Consider the following 26,223-nt stretch of genomic DNA (forward strand, 5'->3'; position numbering starts at 1 on the left):
TTTAAAACTCAAGTAATTTGCTGGGATCATGAGTAAGCAGCACAAAAAGAGTCAGACTATATTATCTTACTTTGGTGACAAAGAAGATCAAAACATACAACCAGAAGAAGACAACAAAGCCAAAACTCCTACATCCAAACCCTCTAAGAAAAATATGAATCAGCCCCAGGCCTTGGAAGAGCTCAATAGGGATTTTGAGAAGCAAGTAAGAGAAGTAGAGGAAAAACTGAGAGTGATGCAAGAAAATCATGAAAAACAAGTCAATAGCTTACTAAAGGAGACCCAAAAAAATACTGAAGAAAATAACACCTTAAAAAATAGCCTAACCCAAATGGCAAAGGAGGTCCAAAAAGCCAATGAGGAGAAGAATGCACTAAAATGCAAAATTGGCCAAATGGAAAAAGAAGTCCAAAAGATTACTGAAGAAAATACTTCCTTAAAAATTAGAGCAATTGAAAGCTAGTGACTTTGTGAGAAATCAATCCAAAAGAATGAAGAATTAGAAAACAATGTGAAATATCTCATTGGAAAAACAACTGACCTGGAAAATAGATCCAGGAGAGAGAATTTAAAAATTATTGGACTATCTGAAAGCCATGATCAAAAAAAGAGCCTAGACATCATCTTTCAAGAAATGATCAAGGAAAACTGTCCTGATATTTTAGAACCAGAGGGCAAAATAGAAATTAAAAGAATCCACCAATCTCCTCCTGAAAGAGATTCCCAAAGGAAAACTCCTAGGAATATTGTAGCCAAATTCCAGAGTTCCCAGGTCAAGGAGAAAATATTACAAGCAGCCAGAAAGAAACAATTCAAGTACTGTGGAAACACAATCAGGATAACACAAGATTTAGCTGCTTCTACATTAAGGGACCGCAGGGCATGGAATATAATATTCAGAAGGGCAAAGGAAATAGGATTACAACCAAGAATCACCTACCCAGCAAAACTGAGTATAATCCTGCAGGGGAAAAAATGGTCATTCAGTGAAATAGAGGACTTTCAAGCATTCGTGATGAAAAGACCAGAGCTGAATAGAAAATTTGATTTTCAAATACAAGACTCAAGTGGAACATGAAGAGGTAAACAGGAAAGAGAAAATCATAAGAGACTTATTAAGGTTGAACTGTTTACATTCCTGCATGGAAAGATGTTATTTGTAACTCATGAGACCTTTGTCAGTTTTAGGGTAGTTGGAGGGGAAAAAATTATGTGTATGTATATATAGATATAGATAGATAGATAGATAGATAGATAGATAGATAGATAGTTGGCACAGGGTGAGTTGAAAATGAAGGGGTCATATCTGGAGAATAAAATTAAGGGGTAAGAGAGGATTATACTAGGAGGATAAAGGGAGAGGTAGAACGGAATAAATTATCTCACAAAAAAACAGAAAAGAAAAGGCTTTTACAGTGGAGGGTAACAAGGGAAGGTGAGAGGGAATGAGTGAATCTTATTCTCATCAGATTTTGCTTAAGGAGGGAATAACATACACACTCAATTAGGTATGGAAATCTGTCTTACCCTACAGGAAAATGGGGCGGGGGTGGGGGGAAGAAGGGGACAAGAGAGTAGGGGGATGATAGAGAGGAGGACAGTTTGGGAAAGGGGGTAATCAGAAGCAAATACTTCTGAGGAGGGACAGGGTCAAAAGAAAGAATAGAATAAATGGGGGGGTGGGATAGGATTAAGGGAAATAGAGTTAGTTTTTCACAGCATGTCTACTATGGAAGTGTTTTGCATAACTGCACATATATAACCTATATTGAGTTGCTTGCCTTTTCAATGAGGGTGGGTGGGGAGGGAGGAAGGGTGAAAATTTGGAACCCAAAGTTTTAAAAACACATATTTAAAAAAAAATGTTTTCACATGCAACTGGGAAATAAGAAATACAGGAAATGGGGTACAGAAATCCGTCCTGCCCTACAGGAAAATTGAAGGGGAAGGGGATAAGAGAAAGGGAGAGAGATAAAAAGGAAGGCAGACTAGGGTAAGGGGTATTCAGAATGCATGCCATCTTGGGGTGGGGGGAGGGGTGAGATGGGGTGAAAATTTGGAACTCAAAATCTTGTGGAAGTAAATGTTGAAAACAAAGAAATCAAAGCTATCTATAGTCACACGAAAAAATGCTCTATATCACTATTGACTAGAAAAATGCAAATTCAGACACCTTTAAGGTACCATCTCATACTTATCAGATTGACTAACATGAAAGAAAAGGAAAATGACAATACTGGAAAGGATGTGGAAAAAATAGAGACACTACTGCACTGTTGCTGAAGCTGTGAAGTAATCCAACCATTCTGCCTTTTCTTTACCATCCCATTCTAGAGAACAATTTGTAACTATGCCCAAAGGCCTATAAAATTGTATATCCTTTGACCCATCAATACCAATACTAGGTCTCTATCCCAAAGAGATCAAAGAAAAGTGAAAAAGACCTATACGTACAAAAATATTTATATCAGCTCTTTTTGTGGTAGCAAAGAATTGAAATTGAGGGGATGCCCATCAATTGGGGAATAGCTGAACAAGTTGTGGTATATGATTATGATTGAATATTCTTGTGCTATAAGAAATGCGGAGGAGGGCGGTTTCAGAAAAACTTGGGAAGACATATGAATTTATGAAAGTGAAGTGAGTGGAACCAGAAAATTGTTGTATACAGTAACAACAATTTTGTACTGATCAACTATGAAAGACTTGGCTACTCTGATCAATCTGTATCCAAGTGATCCAACAGTGATCCAAGACAGTTTCAAAGGACTCATGATGAAAAATACTGTCCATCTCCAGAGAGAAAATCGATAAACTCTGATTGCATATCATCTTTTCACTTTCTTTTTCTTGCTTTTTTTTCTTTTTTGCATTATAGCTAATATGGAAATATGTTTTGCATGGTTTCACATGGGGGAAGGTCTGGAGGGAGGGAGGGAGAGAATTTGGAACTCAAAAAAAGTAGATGAATGAAAAAAATAAATAAATAATAAAAGTTTTAAGAAAAGAAAAAATATTTGGGCAGAAAATATTGGGAGAGGTCCTCAGCCTAAAGGGAAAGAAGGTATGGAAGACTTTAGGAGAGAAGATTAGGAACATCCTTGTGACTAGTGGGCTAGGGAATCAATTAGGAAGATATAAAAGAATTATCTTATCTTGGTGAGATGAGATAACAAAAATTTGTCTCAGACTCAGTAACTTGGTCATATGATTTCCTCCAACTCTGTTTAGCAATTTGTGATTAGTTATGGAGGAGGCAGATGGTGGGAATAATCCAGAGTTAGGGACTGGAAAGGTATGAGCATCACTGGCACATCAGGACAAAAGATGCAGGAGCAGAAGACAGTGTAGAGATGAATTGGATAGCTATAAGGTCAAGGTTAGAAGGAATGAAAGTGAGGTTAGAGTGTGGGTGATGGCCTGGGAGAATCTCAAAGCATGAAGGAAGTGGACGTCATGGTGAGGACAATGAATAGATTTAGGGGAGGGAATAGGGAGATACGGAATGATAGATTATGAACTGATAAAAGGCTATTAGAACTTTTGAACATAGCAATGGAGCCCTTCTGGGTGATGGAAGGATCAAGGGTATGACCATCCCTGTGTGTAACTGAGAAGAAGTACAGGAGTAGGGCATGGGAGTTGGGAAGACTAAGTAATTGGGAAGTTAGGGACTTTGAAGGACCATCATTCACAGGACCTTATATCAGGATTCCCTGAACTACCCTCACTCTTGAAGCATTCATATTAACAGAGTACAGAAGCTCAAGAGGGGAAAGACCTTCCAAAAATCATCCCTTCTTTTTCTCTGCCTCTGGGAAAAACAGTCTCACAACCTCCCAGACCAAGGGAGGTTACTTACCAGAGAAGTGCCATGACAACCTCTCTCTCTTTGAAAGTGGCCTTATCCACATCCTACTTCACGGAGTCTGAGCCATTAACTGTAAAATCAAGGAACGTTTTACATACTCGAGGTTTCATTTGAATATTACCTGCCTTTTTGTGTCCAAATGTACATACAGTATTAGTATCCCAGACTTAGAGCTAGAGGTGACATTCGAGGTCATTGAGTCTGACTCTGATTTTGTAAATAAGAATAAGGCCCAAAGAACCCCGCTTTAGGAGATAAAGGCCCAATTCATCTGGGAAGTCTCCCATCCCATTTTTCCCCCTCCCCACACTTAAAGCTTTTGTACCTTAAATTAGTCTGCATATGCTAATCTATGCACATTTCATATATCCCCAGAAAAATATAATCTACTGGAGGGTAGGGACCATTTAATTTATTTTTGTAGTCCTAACACCCAGCACATAGTTGTTATTTGTTCAGTTCTTTCAGATGTGTCCTACTCTTCGTGACCCCATTTGGGATTTTCTTGGCAAAGATACTGAAGTGGTTTGCCATTTCCTTCTCCAGCTCATTTTACAGATGAGGAAACTGAGGCACAGGATGACGTGACTTGCCCAGGGTCACACAATTAGTAAGCGTCTGAGGTTGGATTTGAACTCAGGAAGATAAGTCTTCCTAACTCTAGGCTCGACATTCCACTGTGCCACCTAGCTTTCCAAGCGCGTAGTACCAATTTAATAAATCTTCACTAAGTTTAATCAAATCTCTGATGACAATAACATGAGTGTCACATGTACACATACACATACACATTGTAACCCCTTTATAATTTAATAGACAATATAGATTTTGCTATAGCTGAAGAATTCAGCACTCTACAGACAACAAGTGATAAGCTTCCAAGTAAGTACCAGCTGCATTCAAGTCCCTTGCAGTTTGGTAGGAACTAGAAATTTCCTCCTGCTTCATTACTCCAACCAATGGCTCTCCCTCTACCCAACATTGTTGTCCTATACTCCCACCCTGGATGACAGCTAGATGGCTCAGTGGATAGAGCACCGGGTCTGGAATCAGGAAGACCTGAGCTCAAATCTGGCCTCAGACACTTAGAAGCTGTGTGACCTTGGGCAAGTCACTTAACTGGCTTAATCCACTGGAGAAGGAAATGGCAAACCACTCCAGTATCTTTGCCTAGAAAACTTCATGGACTGTATGGTCCATGGGGTCACAAAGAGTTGGACAGGACTGAACAACAACTCCCACCCCACCCCAAGCTAAGTAGTGTAGAGGTACTAGTTGGTACCGTGGATAGAGCCCTATTTCTAGAGTCAGAAGAATCTGAGTTCAAATGTGACCTCAAACACATACTGACTGTGACTCTGGGCAAATCATTTAACCTCTGTCTGCCTCAGTTTCCTCTTCTGTAAAATAGGGATCATAATACCACCTACCTCCCAAGGTTATTATGAAGCTCAAATGAGATTTGTAGAGGGCTTAGCACAATTCCTGCATATAGTAGGGTGCTTGGTAAATGCTCCTACCTTTTTAACATCTGTATCCCATGTATTTCTGAGTTGAACCAGCTCATCCTGAAAAAACAAATGGTTATACTCAGCCCTAAGCTACACCTTCTCTCCCTGGCCCCCAAAAGAGAGATTGTTTTTGTAGGTTCTGGCATAAACCAATTTCATTGAGGGGTGGGAGGAGGGCACTGATAGGGAAGTGTAGACACTTGTTAGTATCACCTTGGGTTTCCTGAGAACACACTGCTTCATCCTCTTTGTTTGCTTGGACACAGTGAGTCTGAGATACAGATATGGACAATTTCAGCTTTCTGCCTACTCCCCGCATGCCAGATAAATAAAATATCAGTGTTTACCTGGGAGCAAATTGCCCAGCAGGCAAGTTTGCAAAGGCTAATAGTGTTTGTGGGTTTCTAGTGGGTGTGTGCACGCGACTGTGCACGTGTATGCATTAGGAAAGGGGGAGGGGAACCTGTCTATGTGTTTCTGTGTATGCATGCCTACCTCTGACTGTTGCTGGCATGGAGTCATTCCCCATATCAAGAGGATTTAATCACTTTGGGGGCTGAGAATATTATTGTTTTAAAACAAACAAGTGATGACAGGAATGAAAGGAGGGTTTTTAAAAACGGATTCAAAGGGTTCTTGAAAGCTGCCGGGGAATATGAATGTGCCTTTGAAGTAGGAAAAGCTCCCATTTGTTCAGCTGAAAGTGCCTCAATATATCATTTTCTTTAGTAAATGGATGCCCATCGCCTCCTCCTCCCTCTCCACGCTACCCTCGCCTCTCAGACCCTAGAACCAACCAGGAGAGAAGCTGAGAGGCCCCACCTTCAGGGCAGTTCCTGATAGAACAAACTGGAGAGCTTCTGGGGTCATGGAATAGGGCCCAGGGGTGGGGAACCTGCGGCCTCAAGGCCATATGTGGCCCTCTAGGTCCTCAAGTGCGGCCCTTCGACTGAATCCAGACTTCACAGAACAAATCCCCTTAATAAAAAGATTTGTTTTGTAAAGTTTGGACTCAGTCAAAAAGCCGTACCCAAGGACCGTATGTGGCCTCGAGGCCACAGGTTCCCCACCCCTGGAATAGGCAGTTAACTGAGAAGGTGGAGGAGAGCCAGGGAAGAATTCCCTGGAGCCCACAGAAACCCCCATCAACCTCTCCCAAAGTGGCTGCCCTGTTCTTGTCTCCTCCTTTGAACAGCTGGCCAGCCACAGCTGGCAGAGCAGTCTGGCGTGGATTCCACATCTATTCCTTCCCAACCTTGAGACTCACTCAAATGCCCTTCCTTCTCACTCTTCTCAGCTCTTTTCTCCATTCCAAGAAGGCAACTCCTTTTGCTCTGTTCACTAGAGCGTTCCAGAATTCAAGAGAGCTCACTGACCAATTGAGGATGGCCCTTTCATGGTCAGATGTGGAATCTCCTTTAATATCAATACTTTCTATTGCAAGACCTTGGTTCTCCCAAGAGCACAGAACTAGAACTAGTGGATAGACTTTGCAGGAAGGCATTTAAGGGAACATCTTCCTAATAGTCATTGTTACCCCTAAATGCAATGGGTTACCTCCAGGTGGGGATAGTGAGTTCCCTGTAACTGAAGGTATTCAAGCAGAGGTTGTATAACCTGCTTGTCGTGGATACAGGATTCAGAATTTGGATAGCAATTTGAGTAGATCCTTTTTTTTTTCTTTTTCTTTTCTTTTTTTTTTTTTTTGCTTTTCGGAGTGATCAGGGTTAAGTGACTTGCTCAGGGTCATACAGCTTGGGTCTGAGGTCAGATTTGAACTCAGGTCCTCTTGACTTCAGGGCTGGTGTTCTATCCACTGTACCACCTAGTTGCCCCTGACTAGAGCCTTTCTAATACATTCTTAGCCTCTTTCCAACTTTGTCTATTCTTCTAATAGATTATAAGTTGCTTGAGGGCCAGGACTATCTTATTTCATTTTTTGTATCTTTGGCACCTAGTAGATGGTAGATGCTTAATAAATGTTTGTTGACTTGACTTTTGCTTAGTAATGTTTCCTTGACTTACCTGTACTGAGCCAAAAAAAAAAATTGAAGGGCAGATCCTCCAGCTCCCTGACTCCTCCCCCATTGGATCCTTTCAATATAACTTTTCCACAACCCCCTACTCACTCCCACTGCCACATGGGAAATGGAGAGAAGTTCTCTCCCCATCCCCACTATTGGGGACAGGCAGTGAAGTGAAGGTCCACTTCTCCCCTTCCTCTCTTTGCCTCACATTCCCTCTTCCCCACTCTTTTGTTATGACTTGACAACTTCCCCTCCCTCTCACTGGCCAAGAAAAAAAGAGAGAGAAGGAAAACTAGAGAGCTTGGGGCCCCATGGCTTCATTTGCAAACTAATGTTGTTATCCTAACGAGTCACACTGTCTGCCATCCCTTGAAGGATGTCAGCAGAGAGGGAGACAGATTCGGGGCCAGAATTGCATTATCTCCAGTGGTGAGGAGCATATGCTCGGCAGGGGCTAACTCAATCATGTCAGAGGGGTTGCAGTGACTTTGCTTTTAGCTACAGTAAGAGCTCAGGTCCGCAGGAACAATGGAGAGCACAGTCATCTCCCTGATACAACCTTGGTCAGATGGTCTGACCACCACTTGGTGGGTGGTCTCAGGCCTTCCCCCAAATGACGGGGCAAGGTAGAGGAACAGGGAAGGGTAGAGCCTGAGATGGGCAGTCTGAGGCCTCCCAAAAAGGGATCAGGGTGGAGAAGACCAAAGGTGTCATCATTCCTGGGAAGGGGCCTATTAAGTGGGTTGTTTTCATATAATTCAATGGATCAAAGTTCTTTGATCCCAAGAAAAGACAGCCCAGGGGGTCTAAAACCCCTAAAATGTAATGAGCTGTCTTGAGTTGAGAACAGTAAGTTAGTTGTCTCAAAGTCTGAGTTCCTATGCCCCCACTTTATTAAGTATCCTTAATTGCCTATGGTTTTTTTTCCACTTTTTTGTTGTTGTTGTTGTTGTTTTTTAGGCAATTGGGGTTAAGTGACTTGCCCAGGGTCACACAGCTAGTAAGTGCCAAGTGTTTGGTCTGAGGCCAGATTTGAACTCAGGTCCTCTTGACTTCAGGGCCAGTGCTCTATCCATTGTGCCACCTAGCTGCCCCAATTGCCTATGTTTTGAAAAATTGAATTCCCACTGGATTGGATCCATTGAGCTGAAAGGAAAACATGGTGCAGTGAACAAAAATATTGGAATTGGAGTCAGACAACCTGGGTTTGAATCCTGGTTCTTTCCACCTGTGTGACCTTGGGCAAGTCACTTAACCTTTGTGGGCCTCAGTTTCCTCATCTGTAAAATGAGTGGGTGGGACTAGGTAGTCTCAGATATTCCTTCCAGTTCTAGGTCTACGATTTCCAGGCATCAGTACTTAACCTTCCTTGGCCTCAGTTACCTCTTCTGTAAAATGAGTGGATTAAAATGAAGGAATGTGTTTTACTTGACTAAGCAAATCTGTCATAAGGGCTTTGTTTTATTTCTTTTTTCAGTGGGGTTGGGGGGGTGGTGAGAGGTCTAGGGACAATAGGGATAGGGAAAAGAAAGGCAGCTAAGTGGCACAGTATATACAGCACCAGACCTGGAGACAGGAAGGCCATGAATTCAAACCTAGCCTAAGATACTTACTAGTTGGATGACCCTGGGCAAAGTCACTTAACTCTGTTTGCCTCAGTTTTCTCATCTGTAAAATGATCTGGAGAAGGAAATGGCAAACCATTCCAGTATCTTTGCCAAGAAAACCTCAAAAGGAGTCATGAAGAGTCGGACATGAGTGAAACAACTGAACAACAGCTAAGGGAAAGAAAAAAAAAAGAGAGTCATGTCATTGAAGCATCTTTTTTTTTTAATGCAGAGAAGAGAACTGAAGGAGAGTCAAAAAGAAGCACAGACAAGCAGGATAACTTCGAAAACTGCAGATTGAATTTACCATATATGTCAAAAGAAAAGCAAGCTATATATAATAATATAGTTTCTACTATGTAGAGGGAAATGGCCATTTATTTGGATGTTTATTAAGTTCAGAGTAAAAATAAATTTTTTTTTAAAAACTAAATGATGGGTTTAGACTCTGTGATCTGCAAGGTCCCTCTCTCACCTCTAGATCCTTGACCCTAGAATCCTGTGACCCTTGGACAAGTCATTTGATAATTCTGGGCCTCTGTCCCCTCATCTGTGAAGTGTGTGAGTTGTACTAGATGGTCTCTGAACCTGTGATCCTTACTGTCCTATTGAAATGTGTGGGGAAAGGGAGTGTGGCTTTCTGAGGAGGAGCAGGGATGAAAAAAGGACTTAATAGACTTGGTTAGAATGAGGGAATTGTGCTTTTTTTCTGGTAGAAAGGAGACCCTTTAAGCCAATGCGTGTCTCTCTGTGCTTTGCAGATGATGTCTCCCCATATTTCAAGACGGAGCCCGTCCGGACTCAAGTGCATTTGGAAGGGAACCGCCTAGTGCTTACATGCATGGCGGAGGGCAGCTGGCCCCTGGAGTTCAAGTGGCTGCACAACAACCGAGAACTAACTAAATTCTCCCTGGAGTACAGGTAAGCCCCCTCCCCATGCCCTCCTTCTTCCAGCCAATCCATTGGCCACCTTGTTCTTGGCTAAAGGCATCTTGATGTCTAAGGGGTAAATTCAGAATAACAAAGAATTTAGAGATGGAGGACGTGGGTTCAAGTGCTACCATCTGGCTGTATGATATTGATCAAGAGATTTCCCCTCTTTGGGATTCAGGTGCATCATCTGTAAAATGAGGAGTTGGACCAGAGGACCTCTAAGATCCCTTCCAGCTCGAAATCCCCTGATCCCATAGGGGGCAAGCCCCGTCTTTCAATGGCTCTGCTACAGTCCCACTCCCCGATGAGCCTCACCATTTTCTCTCCTTCACAGTCCCAGGCAGCCACTCCTTACCTGCTCTATCCATCAAGGGGACCTTATTTCTCAAGATCACAGCCCCCTCCAACCCCCTAACTTTCTTTTGGGTTCTGGTATTAGGAATACGTCCATTGAGGGTATTCTTGAGACTGGAAGAGTTTTGTTTTTGGTATTATCTCTCCATCTATAAATTCTATTTCCTCCTCCACTTAACATCCATTCACCCAAAAAGAGCCCCATGAGTTTTGAGCCACTTCCCTTGGAAGGAATTGAGAGGTCCAATAACATGTGCCAAGCTTGGAGGCCTGCATTTCACTGCAATCTGGGAGCCTGTTCTCACCAGATCTCAGGCAAGGGAAGACCTGCCCCTGTCCAGGAAATGAGGGTGACATGAATGGCAGAAGACATATATACTTAAGGAGACTGCCTCTCTGAGATGGACGTACCACTAGCTGGCATCAGTTCCCTTGGATAGGGGCTGCAGGCTTGTTTGGAGAGGCAAGAAGACAGTTCCCCAAATGCAGACATCTTCCCTCCTCTCTCTCTCTGGGCAGAAGAAGAAAGCCTGGAGAGAAGATGGAGTGGAGAAGAGGGAAGGCCAAAGCAAGCTTACGTATCCTGGCTCAGGACTGAAATCAGAGCCAAGGCCCTCCAGCACTTCCTTAAAGAGATGCTGAGCTCCCTCCCACCCTTATCTTCTCATCTCTGCCATGAGAGGGTTGCCTGGACATAGGCAACCTGTGGCAGGCAATTAATTCCCAGGTTCGATGTGCACTAATCGGTACTGTCAGTATCATTCAGGGTAGTGATTACCCTGCTCTGGAGAGGTTGTTACAAGTTGGTTTCCAGGGCCAGGGGGATGCAAATGAGAGGTGTGGGGATTTAATTGCTTGAATGAATGCAGTTCTTCCTAAGAAAAGAAGGGTAAAATTGGAAACATCTCTGAGGGGATGGAAAAGGCAAGGGAGTGATGAGAGAGACTATTGGCAAACAGGCTGCCTTCTATTCTGCTCAGTGTGGGGAGGGAGCTGGGCCAAGACTAGGGATACAAAAATCAGAACTTTAAAAACATACTGTCAGCTAGTGAGTGGAGGTTTGTATTTGGAGTCAGAAAAATCTGGGTTCAAAGTCAGCCTCAGATACATGATAATTGGATGACCCTAGGCAAGTCACTTAACCACACTGAGCCTCATTTTTCTCCTCTGTAAAATAGGAATAAAAGCATCTAGTTCACAGGGCTGTTGTGAAGATCAGATGAGATAATGTATGTTAAGTGGTTTTACAATCCTCCATGGGCTACATAAACAAGGCACAGGGACAGGACCGGTGATTTCCCGGGTATTGGGAATTCTCAAATGAGGAAAATCCCTCTACCAATGCAGGTCAGCACCTGCTCTACAACTTTTGGTCTTAGACCTAGGACATTACGGGGTTAAGTGACTTTCCAAGGTCTGTGTCACAGGTAGGTCTTGAACCCAGATTTTCCTGGCTCTGAAACCGATTCTCCCTTCACTTTACCATGCTGCCTCTGGTGATATAAATGTGAACTGTCATTTTTCTTATTACACAATCACACATACACCAGGATAGCCAATTACCTCCCACTGGGTAACCCTAACCAGGAGGCAGAAGAGCTAGGCCAAGTCCTGGCCAAGGCTCTACGACACTTGGCAAATATCTGATCTCCGGGGCCTTCTTCTATAAACTGGAATTGTCCTTCTGGGAGAAGAAGACAAAATGCAGGGTCATCTGTGTATGAGACGTGTCTGTCCTATCTTTGTGGGACACTGGGCTGCTTTTTCTCTACTGAAAGAGTAGCTCATGACAAAGTAGATGGAAAAGAACATTATGAACTGGGGATGCTGAAGAACCAGGTTCTGGCAAAAGCTTTGTCCCCATCAAGCTGTATGATCTTGGGTAAGTCACTACCCTCTGTAGGATTCAGCTTTCTGTTTTGTAAAACAAGGAGATGGAAACCTTAGGGTCCCTTCTAGTTCCAGCATTCAATGTTTCTATGATCATCTCTTTGTACTGGCAGCACCTCCCAGCTCCCCAGTAAACAAGGAGATGGGCTGGGACAGTAATCCCCAATTTACAGAAGGCAAAATTGATCAAATTCACTTTTTGTTTTGATCAAATTCACTGTTTTTCACAAATTCATTTCTGAGAATAGGGGAAGCAGGATTAGAAATCAGAAGTCCTGATTTGCAGACAATTACATCCTCTTCTTGGCTAAACTGCATTAAATTCAATTGCATTTCCTGTACTATACTAATAGTACCCCTGTACTATGCTAATAATACTATAGTATTATATTATGATAAATAATCATAATTTTTTATTTATAAGAAATGACAAATAGGATGCTCTCAGAAAAACCTATAAAGACTTACATGAACTGATGCAAAATGAAATGAGCAGAACCAACAGACCATTGTACATAGTAACAGCAAAATTATATGATGATCAACTGTGAATGACTTAGCTATTCTCAGCAATACAATAATCCAGGACAATTCCAAAGGCCATATGATGAAGGATGCTGTCCATCTCCAGGTTAAGAAATGATAAGAGTCTGAATACAGATTGAAGCATACTTTTTTTAAACTTTATTTTTCTTGTTGCTATTTTTTTCTGTGTTTTATTTCACAATGTGAATAACAATGAAAATATGTTTTGCATGACTGCATATGTATAACCTATATCAAATTGCTTGCTTCTCAATGAGGGGGTGAGAGAAGGGAAGGAGGCAGAGAATTTGGAACTCAACATTTTATAAAATGAATGTTAAATTGTTTTTACGTCAGAAAGCAGAGCCCATTATGCTAGGGCCATGGTCATGTTTCTATTAGCTTTTCCTTTACAAATCTAAGGCTGGCTTAATGAATAGGAAAGGGTTCTAAGGAAACTAAAGAATTCATTGAAGGCTTATATGCCCATTAAGGACACATAGATCTCTTTGTTTTATTTTGTTTTGTTTTGTTGTTAACTTAATGAAAAATTAAATATTATGTATCTTTTTCAGAAGATTAAAAAAAAAACGACCTTGGAGGAGGGAGGGAGTTATGACAACATAAACTCAACAGCATGATTTACAAATGGCCAGCAAGTGGCATGGAGGATGGGTCCTGGTTCCCTGAGAGATAAGTCAAAAGCTCTCTTATCAGACCAGGGGAGATTCAGAGGCAAAATCCAAGATTGCAATGTAAAGCGGCAGAGTGAGACATGGGATAATGACCAGAGTGTGGTCAGCATGACAAGGAGATGGTTAGGAAGGAAATGAGGATGTTTGTTTCTCTGTGTGTGTGTGTGTGTGTGTGTGTGTGTGTGTGTGTGTGTAGAGGCAGCAAGGCTACTGGGTAGAGTGCTTGGCCTGGCATCAGGAAGACCTAGGTTCAAATTCCACCTCTAACACTTATGAGCTATGTGACCATGAGAAATTCGGGTAACCTCTCTGTGCCTTAGGCAATTTTCCATAAGTCTTAGGAAATGCCTAGAAAAGAAATGGACTCCATTTCATGGGAAGTCTTCCCCAAAGGCTAAAAGACTATTTATTTGGTACCTTGCAAAAGAGGATGTTTTTCTGGTATGGGTTTTAGGTATGGTGACTGATGTCCTTTCCAACTCTGAAATTTAATGATTCTTAGCTTCTCACAAGTAGAAATTATTTCATTTTTTGTCTTTGTATCCTCAGTGACTAACACAGTGCCTGGCACATTGAAGATGCTTAATAAACGCTTGTCGATTAATTGATAAATGGATGTGATAGAGTGTGACCTCCACTGTGAAGGGAATTCTCGCATTGGGTGTTCCCTTCCAGATGAAATAATTTATGTGATATATTTTCTATATAGGGTCACAATAAAGTATTGTGATTGATTTTTAACAAACATACCAGAATTTAAACATCTGCTTCTTAACTACTGAAGGTGGTTGTTCATTTATTTCCCAGCTTTCAGAGTATGGGGTAGATTTTTTGGCACATCTTCAACAATAAACTTCCCTAATTCCCCCAGTGAGTAAAAGTCGTGCAGTCAAGTATGCTTAACTAAGCTGGCAAAGCTAGGTAATAGCATTATTGGTTAAAATGAAGTGTAACCATAAAGGCTTTCTGGGGAGAAGATGGAGACAAACATTTATTAAGTTCCTACTGTGTGCCAAATATGGGTAGCTAGGTGGCACAGTGCATAGAGTTCTGGGCCTGGAGTCAGAAATATATAACATGTATATAGACAAGAGTCCTTCAGATTTTTTGACCTGAGTCAGGAAGACTCATCTTCCTAAGTTTGAATACTTACTCAGATACTTACTAGCTGTGTGTCCCTGGGCAAATCACTTAACTCTGTTTTCCTCAGTTTCCTCATCTTAAAATAAGCTGGAGAAGAAAATGGCAAACCACTCCAGTGCCTTTGCTAAGAAAAACCCTAAATGGGGCCACAAAGAGTGGGACACGACTGAAATGGCTGAATAACAGTAGTGTCCCAGGCACTATCCTGAAGCGAGTTCCCAGCATGTTACAAACAGAGGCAACATTGTGGTGTATTGGAAAGAGGGCTGAATCTGGAGTCAAAAGACCTGAGTTCAAATCTCTCTTCTGATGTTTAATGCCTTGAGCAAGTCACCTAACTTCTTTGGGCCTCTGTTTTCCTATCTTTAAAATGAATGGGGTTAGAGTTTGCTATTGCAATTAATGACCATACAAGGCTCTGTCTGCAGTAAATATGGTAAGGGAGGTCCCCACATAGTCCTCCAGCTGCTCTCCATTCAATCAATTTATTAACAAGCATTTATTAAATACCTACTATTTGGCAGGCTCTGTGCTAAAAGTAAACATATTACGTTATACCCACTACATTATATCCATGTATATAACTTTGCACCAGTGGTGCACGCATATGCACACACACACACACACACAAAATTGTTCATTGTGTTGCTTTGTAACTGAGCCCTTTCCTCATCCTCTGCTCCAGATGACAAAATGCCACAGGTCTGGTAGGTCTCTTCTGTGGGGTGGGGTAGAGTAAAGTAGATTGGGGGCAGGGCAGGGCGGGGAAAGACTAGGAAAGGACAGCAGACATTTTGTACCTTCCTTTTTTCCATCATTATAATTACACTTAGCACCACACAGAAAAAGGGAGGACATAATCTTGCCCAATGGGCACATATTCTTTTCACTTAAATTAAAATTGAAAGCTGGGAAAAACAGACAAGGTACATTATCAATTTTAAAAGTAAAAATCCAGAGGCCATCTCATTTGTCCAGTTTGTTTCATAAGGAATGCAGTAATGAACTCTCTCTTTATCATTATGGGTAAAAAGATATGTTGAACATATGAAGTCACTCCCTAAGGTCTTGTGCAGAAAAGGAGCAACCATTGAAAAATGTCCAGTGTTGGCTTAGCTCATGTGTGTGTTTGTATGTGTGTGTGTGTGTGTGTAAGTTGGTGATCATGTCATACAACGTGTCGGGAAAATGAGAAGGGTCTGTAATGAACAACTGCATCTCTCCTATGCTCCTGGTACTTAGCAGTTGTTCATTACAGACCCTTCTCATTTTCCCAAAGCATTTTTTACCTCATGGCATTAGTTGGTTTTCTGGGCATGGGTCTTTTTGGTTGTTCTCATTGCTGCCTTTTCTCTATAGCTTCCAGTTCCTACCTTCCTTTCTGGGGGGTGGGGGGGCTGGGGCCAGATTTTTTCCACAGTCCTTAATTCCTATATGACATGAAATTACCCAGTACCTACCCCAAAACTGAAGACACCTCTACCCCGGAGTATGAGTGCTGTCAAGGAGAAGAAGTGCATAACAGAGGCAAAGGGAAGGACTGAGTGACCCTTGAATTTGATATCTTCCTGGCTATCCGTGTTTTTATCTTCAGTCCCATTGTCAAGTCCATATCCTTTCCTAGTGGGGCAACCATTTACCATTATTTGTGATTTTGTTACTAAGTGAGGAGAAAGATCAACAGAGGTAGAGAAACTCCTGAGATCTGTCTGGCTCATAAAAAGACTAAAATGGGGTCAAAGAGGCAAGAGAGGCAGGCTTCTTTGGAACTTATCAGAATAAATGATGAAAGGAAATTTCCAAAGCCATCTTTCATTCAACCTTCCTCATCATCCAGCACTTCTGTCTGTGCCTTGCCTTTGCAGAGGGAGAGAAAATAAGGGAAAGAGGGGAATAATGAAGGAAGGAATAAAGAGCAGAAACAACAGTGGCCTGGCCAGGCAGAGGATAAGTCTGACATTTATTTATTCACTGAAGTCTTTCTCAATCACCTGCTATCTGCATAGTTCATTGCTAGGCACTGAGGAGGATGCAAAAATAAATAAATAAAAGCAAGGCAGAGTACTCTTCCTTCTAAGAGTTTATAATCTACCTATGGACATAAAACATGGGCACATAAAACAGTCAACTTACAATTCAATTTAATAAACATTTTGTGGAGGGAAGGAACTATGCAAAACAACAACAATGAGTCTTTATTAAGCACTTACTGTGTGCCACAAAGTGTGCTAAGCATTGGGGATACAAAGAAAGTCAAAAATATGTTACCTGCTCACATTTTAATAGGGGAGATGGGGAGGGACAACATGCAAATAACTATGTGCATACAAGATATATACAGTGTAAGTGGAAGGCAGTTTCAAAGGAAAGGTATTAATGGGGGGGGGGGGGGAGACTTTTAGAAGGTGTTTGAACTGAGGCCTGAAGGAGGCTAGGGAAACCAGGAGGGAGGAGAGAGGGGAGGGAGGAAGCATTGGAGACCAAGTTTCATTGCAGTTCTAAGTGCCAACATTGAGGTACTGTGTCGTGGATTAAAAGAAGCAGGGGAAGGAGGGTCAGAGTAAGCTGGGCTAATGGGGAAAATCATCATGACAGAGCAGGGATTTGAGTCAAGCCTTCAAGAACGGTTGTGGTTTGTGTCAGTACAGAGCAAAGGGGAGGGCATTGCAAGTTGTGGGAATGTGAGCAAAGGTACATGGGGAATGATGAGGATATGTCCAAGGGATGGTAAGGAAACCAAACTTTAAACAGAGCATTTGTATTAGGGAGGAGTTAAAAAGGGCCTTGAATGCCTGGCCAAAGAGTTTGACCTGGAGTCAATAATTCATTTGTTGTTGTTGAGTTGTTTCAGTCATTTCTGATTTTTCATGACCCCATTTGGAGTTTTCTTGGCAAAGGTTGGTTTACCATTTCCTTCTCTAGCTCATTTTACAGATGAGGAACTGAGGTAAACAGAGTTAAATGACTTGCCCAGGGTCACACAGCTAAGAAATGTCTGAAGCCAGATTTGAACTCATGAAGATGAGTCTTCCTGACTTCAGGCCCAGTGCTCTATCCACTATGCCACCTGCTCCTTAACTGCATTCCAGTCAAGTGTAAAGATTTCCCCCTATCTTTGGAGCAATTGCAGATTTCCTATGCTTACACTCTGGGGGCTACTTGGAAATTTCAGCATGAACAGATATCCCCTACCTGATTCCAGCTCTATGTGGTTCATTGCTGGAATGAATCCTTCCATTTGGTTTTTCAGCTAGAAAAGCTGATGATGTTGAATGCCACATTGGGCAACCATTGAGAAATTTCCAGACAAGATGTCCAAACTCTTAGCCTAATCATATTAAATCTCAAAAAACACATGGTAACAGTCAGAAGTGAATGGCCTATATTAAGCATGCTGGAGGTCAGACTTCTCAGCAATGATGGGGATGGGGCAGCTGTGGGAAGTCAGAATTTGGGAAGAGCCTGCCCTTGTCTCTAACCCCAGTCCACTGAGGCAGGGTTGGACTGTCCCAGAGGGCATATGGACATTTGTGCAGTAGACCTGAGGATACCTGATACTGGGCAGATATTGGCTGTCCAGGTTTACCCCAGGGATCTCTTTGAGTCCCATCTCAGAAGCTATGCTCAATGGGTTCATCTCATGTATTTCAGTATATTGAGTTGGCTAATCTTTGACAGGCATCATTCTCTTCTGTACCTCAGCCCCTTTCCTTTTTGAGATGACGAAGAGCTGAGAACAGTGTGATAGTAGGGCCAGGGCTCTCTAGGCCACCCCTAACCAGAGATCTTTGACTGATCCCATTCCTTACTGTGGCTCTGAGAAGAACACTACTATTTGTCAGAGTTCAGAATGGCTTCCATCTTCCCTGGAAGGTCCCCACTCAGTACCTGCTGGTTTCTTGGGAAGGCCTAGGCTGCATGGAAGAGCTTATTTGGTGTTTCTCTTTGAGTTTCTTATATATTGTTTCATTTTTAGATCTTTTTAGATCTTTGCATTTGTCAGGAAACCTGGGATCCTCTAGGATGTGAGTTCTTAACCTGGGTTCTGTGAACTTTAAAAAAAAACAACTATTTTCAATGTAATTGCTTTCCTTTGTAATCCTATGTATTTTATTTTATAGATTTAAAAACATTCTTCTGAGGAGGGTTTCATAGAGTTCACCAAAATGCCAAATGGTTCCACGACACAAAAAAGATTGAGAATTCCTGGTCTAGCACCTTTCACAGTGAAACCAAGAGTCCCCCCTATAGAGACTCTTCCATTTCATTCCAATTGCCGTCATCCAAGTCTAGAACAGACATGTCAAACATATGGTCCCTGCCCACAACACTTCTGAGTCAGGCCCAAATGAGATTAAAATGTAATTGGGAAATGTTTAACAAAATAAATAAAAATGCAACACAACACAGATTAATGTCAGCTTGCAGTTTTTTGGCTGCTATGTGACTTACAGGGATCTTTATGTACTAGTGGTTCTGTTTCTATTTGAGTTTTACATCACTAGTCCAGAGTCTTATTACCTCAGACCTAGATGATAATAACAGCCTCATACCTGTTTTTGTCCCCCACACATCACAGACAATTGCATATTCCTAAACACCACTTTCATCATATCACTCCCCTTGCTCAAAAACCTTCAAGGTCTCCCTATTACCTATAGAGGACAGCTAGGTAGCACTATGGATAAAGTGCTGGGCCTTGAGTCAGGGATATATAACATGTACATAGACAAGAGTCATTCAGACTCTGGCCTAGAGTCAGGAAGACACATCTTCCTAAGTTCGAATTCGGCCTCAGATACTTACTAGCTGTGTGACCTTAGGCAAGTCACTTAACCCTTTTTGCCTCTGTTTCCTCATCTGTAAAATGAGCTGGAGAAGGAAATGGCAAACCACTCTAATATCTTTGCCAACAAAAGGAATGCCCTAAGAGGGACACCACGAAGGAGTCTCACAGTGAAAAAAGCAGCAACTTTGGATGTAATGAAAAGACACACTGGCTGATTTTGCAAGAGAAGGGATACATGGAGTTGATTTTTTCCTCTTTCCGTCCCATCATTGTCTGCCTTACCCAAATCCACTGTTCTCAGCTCTTCGTCATCTCAAAAAGGAAAGGGGCTGAGGTACAGAAGAGAATGATGCCTGTCAAAGATTAGCCAACTCAATATACTGAAATATATGAGATGAACCCATTGAGCATAGCTTCTGAGATGGGACTCAAAGAGATCCCTGGGGTAAACCTGGACAGCCAATATCTGCCCAGTATCAGGTATCCTCAGGTCTACTGCACAAATGTCCAGATGCCCTCTGGGACAGTCCAACCCTGCCTCAGTGGACTGGGGTTAGAGACAAGGGCAGGCTCTTCCCAAATTCTGACTTCCCACAGCTGCCCCATCCCCATCATTGCTGAGAAGTCTGACCTCCAGCATGCTTAATATAGGCCATTCACTTCTGACTGTTACCATGTCTCTTTTGAGATTTAATATGATTCGGCTAAAAGTTTGGACATCTTGTCTGGAAATTGAAGGCTGCTGGTGGGGAAGCTGAGGTGCTAGCACTAGTTATGATGGGCATAAATCAAATTTTAATAGAGATGTACATGGCACAGAGCCAGTGTACTCAGGCAGAGGGAAAGTTGTAATTAAAAGTTTAGAAATGTACTAAACCTTAGGGAGGAATGGTAAGGTAGGGAGGGCTGGAGGGAAGGGAGAGGTTCCTCCTTCCCTCCCATCAAACGTGCTGTCCTTCTGGTGACTGAGAGCTAGTCTCCCTCCCACTGCCAAGCAAGATGGGAAAGGTAATTGGAACAAAGCGGACCAAGTAGTCCCCCTGGAAAGCTCCTGATATAAACTCTTTCTGCAGGATAGACTAGTGGTGAGACCACTAGATGAGACCACACTAGAGGAGTCAGGAGAAGAGTAAAAATACAAGACCATTACGGTGGAATCTGCCTCCGAAGTAGAAGATCCCAAACTTGGTTCAAAAGCTTGAAGATATTCAAGCAGATGTGGATACTAAGAAGAAATTCCCTAGACCTTAATGCCGACTCTAGTAATATTATCTGGAAGATTTGATCATAACCTTGAGAAGATACCTTTTTCAATTCAAGCCAGAAGTTCCCATTCTCACCTTCAGGATTGGACAATTTTCTTCATACTGAGATTCACTGAGCTGCCTTTGAACTAAAATGCACCCATTCCACTGAAACCATACACCCCCTCTCACTCTTGTACCTGCTTTGGAGAATCAGAGACTTGAATCAAGGTGCTTGTCTAGGAAATGCTAGCTTTGGTGGGGTCCCGACTTCCGAAAGGGTCCAATGACACAAAACGAGTTAAGAATATCTACTGTCAGCCTCATTTTCATTTCAAAAGGCCTGTGTTTCTAGTCAGTCTGATATAACCTTTCCCAGTAAACTGGAACAAATCACTAGTACTCTTTGGATCTGAGTTTCTTCATCTTTAAAATAAGGGGATGGTGGCTGTCTCATCAGAGATTAATAATAGTGATGCCACAAAAAAAGTATCAATGAAACATTTTTAAAATGCACAGGAGAAAGCAGAAGGACATTCAGAAAGAAGATACAGACAAGTAGGACAGATTTGAAACTGAGGTATTAAATATAATACTTTTTAAAAACAAGTTATACATAGAGATTCGTGGTTTCATACACAATCTTCTTTTTTATTTTCTTTGTATATGGAAATGTTAGTTTTTGTTGATTTTTCTCAAGTTAAGTAAAATATATGTAATACACACTACATATGGATGTGAGTACATATGTATATGTGTGCATGTGTGTATGCATATATATATATATACATATAGGTATATATGCATATATACACAATATACGTGTGGGTTTTTTTTTTTGTTCAGTCATTTTAGTCATGTCTGACTCTCCATGATCCCATTTAGGGGTTTTTTTGGCAAAGATCCTGGAATGGTTTGTCATTTCCTTCTCCAGCTCATTTTACAGATGTAGAAACTGAAGGACACAGAGTGAAGTGACTTGCCCAGGGTCACACAGCTACTAAGTGTCTGAGGCCGACTCCAGGCCCAGTGCTCTATCCACTGTGCCACCTGACTCCTAGATAGATAGATAGATAGACAGACAGACAGACAGATAGATAGATAGACAGAAAGACAAATAAAATAAAGGGGGTTAATGAGATGATTTCTAAGATCCCTTAGAGGCAGTGTGACAGACAGAATGGATAAAAGTGGATCAGGAGTCAAGGTTCTTGCCTCTGGCACTGACTATCCTTATGACCATTTGTGGACCACTTAACTGCTATCCCCCAGATTCTTCATCTATGAAATGATGCTACTAATTTCTGAAGTAGTCGCTTCACAGGGATGTTGTGAGGTTCTGGGGATGTAACACATTTTGCAAACTTTGAAGCACTAAATTTCTGGGACTCTGATGTTCAGAAGTGTGGAGGGAAAATTACTGCCTCTGACACAGAGCCACGACTTCCCTGTAACTTAGATAGAGCTTCATTGGTCAAATAACCAGTTGGTGTCAGAGTCAGGCCTTGGACAAAAGGCTTTCTGACTCCAAGGATGGCTTTCTATCTACTCTGATTATCCTTTTCAACCCTAGCAGCCACGAAACTGTGAGTTTTCTAGCCTATGTTGCTGTCAGTCCCCTTGGCCTTCACCTCTCAGCCTCCATCTTCCATCTTCCTCTCTGTAAAATGGAATTATTCATTATGCTTCTTTCAGGAGATGTAAGAATCCATGAGAGCTAGCTTTTTATCCACAGCACGTACCATAATGATCGCCCATACTTTTCACCATTCTGACAAAGGGGTTAAGAGCCCTTCATCTCATCTGTCTGCCTCATTTTTCAGATAAGGAAACTGAAGCTATGAGAGGAACTTACCCATTCTCTTACCGGCTTCCAGTATATTGTACTTAATATAGTCCATTCACATCTGACTATTACCAAGTCTCTTTGGAAATATAACATGATCCAACTAAGAGTTTGGACATCTTGTCTGTAAACTGAAGGCTGCTGGGGCTGACAGTTCTTTAGCTAGAAATAGTTATAATGTCAGTCAATAAATAAACAGTTATTAAGGGCCTACTATGTGCCAGGCACTGTGCTAAGCACAGATGGGCCTAAATTAAATTTTAATAGAGATGTATGAAGCAAGACTAGTGGCAGAGATAATAATAATATCTAGTATATATATATAATGCTTTAAGGTTTGCAAAGCACATTGCAACTATTACCTCGTTTTATCCTCAGGTAACATTCTCATTTTATCACTTAGGATTAGGACCTGGGTCTTTTGATTCTTGATCCAATATAGTCATGGAATAATGCTATCTTCTGTTCAGCAGGTCTATTTGTATAGTCTAGGAGGGGAACCCATTAAGGGGGAGTCTCTAAACTAGAGTGTAATATTCCATTTCCTTCCTGGTACGGAGTAGACAAAGGCCTGATAATGAGGTCATAGTCTCTCTTTCCCCCAGGCCCCATTCTCTTACCCTCTTCCTCCTGTCTTCATTTTAAGGGAGAGGAGAAGAAGTAAAACCTAAACCCTCCTACCTTTCAAAGCATAGGCTAAAGGTTTTTGTGGGGGCGCCTGCAGATATCACCTACAGAAAAGATAATTTGGGAGTTTATCCATGGATTGTTTTTCGCCCTGTTCGCCATCCCCAGAGATTTGAGAATTGTCTGTGTCACTTAGGCCTATTGTTAGGACCCACAAAAATGATTCAGTAATAACAAATCTTGTTATGAGCCCCTTGGGTTAATGGATCCTCTCTCCATTTTGGGAGAACCAGTGTGCTCTAGTGGAGAGAATGCCAGACAAAGTCAGACTCTATCTAGATTGAAATCCCACCTCCAATACCAGCTTGACAACCAGAAACAAGTCTTCGAGTCCTCTTTGGATCTCAGTTATCTCATTAATAAAATGATGAAAAACATCTCTGCCCTAGGAGACTGACATGCATTTTCTCTAAGGATCCTCAGTTCTGGGCTCATGTAGAACAGGTTCAGTCTGGTGAACACTGGTTTTTAAAGAGACAGGGCAGGATTTTCCTTATTGTCATTGTTTATCATGCTCCCACCTCAGAGTTCTACTCTGGGAACAATCTTTTAAGCAAAGCTTAGGCTTGGATCATGTCTAGGGCCTTCCCAAAAAAGAAGTCACTATTCCTTTCAAGTAAGGTACTCAGTATACAAAGGTCAGACAAAAGACAGAGTTTTATTTCCTCTGCCACAAAAGAAATGCTTAAAACACAAAATAGTCATAAATGAACATTGACCAATACTTCAACACAAAACAATAAATCATAAGTCCTACTATACTCTTATGGGAGGTTTATACTTAAAAACATCAATGAAACAGTTTGAGGCCTTGAACAGCTATTCATTCACCCTCACCTCAGCTCCGCAGTGTTTGAATAACTCACTCAAGTTTTGTATCTTCCAATAATCCAGGGTTTTGCATGGGCTCATCTTCCTATTTGTAATCATCTTCTCCTCTGTGTGACATATAAGACGTTTGAGAGACATCATTTCTGGGTAATTAATCATTTTATTAATCATGCTAGCAATAATTAATAAAATATCTCAGTGGCACTCTCAAATGCCAAAGACCCCTCATGGAACCCACTCAACGCTTATATACCCTTAGAAGAGTGGGTATTCCGGAGGGTGGCAATCAACTCTGATTGGCTAACAAGTAATGAGAGAATGAATATTATAATAAGAGGTAGGTTTATTCTAATGAGGGGGGACATGCCTCTGATCACCCAGTCTTGGTCAGACTTATCTATACCCATATCACCTCATCTAGGGTAATCTAAACAAAAGGGGGAGTCCACTTTTACCCAAACCTAAGTAAAACACAACAGGCCAGAATCTATCAATTCACCTAAACTAAAATTTCTTTACTTTTTGAACAGATCTGAGTCTTCCCTCTCATTACCAGCCCTACACTTCAAAGGCTGCCTGAATAACCTACAGGGGCTGATTTCTGAATGAAGAAGTAGAAAAGTGGAAAAACTGTAGTCCTAATTCAATAATTGGTTATTAATATAAGAGAGAAATAATCATTTCTCTCATCTGAGAAGCATTGTAGCAGCTTCAGGGCATCTAGTGCTGACCCAGGAACTCTTGAACTCCAGAAGTAGCCATCAGCCTTAAAGAGGCCATCTCTCAAGATTACTCTTTGGTCACCTATGTTCAGGGAAAGAAATACAAAGCAGAAAAGGTTGCTAGGCCTTGAGAGCCAGTCTTAGGCTTACCTATACAAGGACATGCTCTCTTTGCCATGTGCAAGTGGTTACCAAAACTGTTGAGGAAGAAGAAAAAAAGAAATCTCCCCCTTCATCATGGAAAATCCAAGTAAGAGCTGTTAGAGGCCCAAGACACATGTTCAGAAGAGAGCATGGGCAGAAGTTGTTACTCTCATTAAAGTCACCCAGTGCAACCTATTTGATGCAGCCCACCATCCCAGCCCTCAAAGGGTGGAGAGGAAAATGGTACTTGGGGACCAACTAGAAGCCTTTAGTTAAGCATACCCTTTATCAAGAAACCCAAGAATGTCTCTCCATAGAAGTAGCCCCAGAAGAAACACTTAGGATTGAAAGTTGCTGTGGTGCAGGTACACCCCCTACATACTCTACATGGAATGGCTACTGTTAGACTTATAGGACCTACCTAAAAGATATTTTGAGGAATTAATATGTTAATGTATGTAAAGTACTTTGTAAAGCTTAAAATTTGATGTGATTGAGTCATTATTTTCTTGGAGGAACTGGGGGATAGGGGTATTGAGGAAACAGAAGAACAAAATTAAGTAAACTATAGGGCTCCATGATTGGGGGTTGTAGAGCTATGGAGACCATCCATGCAGCTAACGGGCTTTCATTTTCTCCTTCCCATAGCTGGTGCAGTAATTATGCTATTAAGAATAATAAGTTCAAAATATAAGGCGGGAGGAGGAAAGGAAAAGAAAAAGTCCCTAAAGATGCGTCTGTTCGGTTTCCATAGCAACCCCTTTGCTGACTGTTGCAAAGCCAGGAATCTCAGCTGCTCTTCCAAGACCCCTAGCTTAGGTAGAAAGCAGGGGGCCCCAGAAAGGCAACTAGAGCTGGGCACACAGGCTGAACCAGCCCGGGCTGGCACAGTAGGGAGCCAGGAAAGGAGTAGCGCCCCCCTGCATGGTCACTTTTCCTGTTGTCAAGTTCTGTGAGCATCTAGTTCATTTTGGTGTGTGTCTTAGGCCATAGCCTGAATGCCTTTTACAAAAGGAATGTAGAACAATTTCTAAGCAACAGCATTTGGAGGAGGGATCGGGGGGAAGAGGAGGGAGACAGGGTTGAAGGGGGAGAGGGGAGGAAGGTCCGAGGCTCTGCCAGGGCTCCTCAGTCCCTGAAGATCCTAGCTGTCCAGTGCTCATCCCAATTTATGGAAGCCCTGGTGGATTCCTGCCTTCAACTTTTCACTCAGAAGGCCCCTACCAGATACTATTCCAGCCCTTGCCACAGGCTTCCAAAGGCAAATGGTCTATGAAGAATTTCCAAAAACTCTTGAGTTCCCTTTAATGTTTGCAGTGGGAAAGTTGAGCTGTTAACAAGTTGGCTTTAAGATCCATCTCAAATGCCACCTCCCCCCATCCAGATTGCTTTCCGTCTTTTCTG

The 26,223-nt window shown here is 41.9% G+C and overlaps 1 protein-coding gene across 1 annotated transcript in view; it reads left to right on the forward strand.

Moving 5' to 3' along the window:
• Positions 1 to 26,223, forward strand: part of SDK2 (sidekick cell adhesion molecule 2) — a 449,888-nt gene that overhangs the window by 201,922 nt on the left and 221,743 nt on the right. The window contains exon 2 of the mRNA XM_027873081.1: positions 9,778 to 9,937. Coding sequence (XP_027728882.1) covers positions 9,778 to 9,937 — 160 coding nt within the window. The remainder of the gene's footprint in view (positions 1 to 9,777; positions 9,938 to 26,223) is intronic.

This window comes from Vombatus ursinus, unplaced genomic scaffold (assembly GCF_900497805.2).
Source record: "Vombatus ursinus unplaced genomic scaffold, bare-nosed wombat genome assembly UNPS02014801.1, whole genome shotgun sequence".
In the NCBI taxonomy this organism is placed as follows: domain Eukaryota; kingdom Metazoa; phylum Chordata; class Mammalia; order Diprotodontia; family Vombatidae; genus Vombatus; species Vombatus ursinus.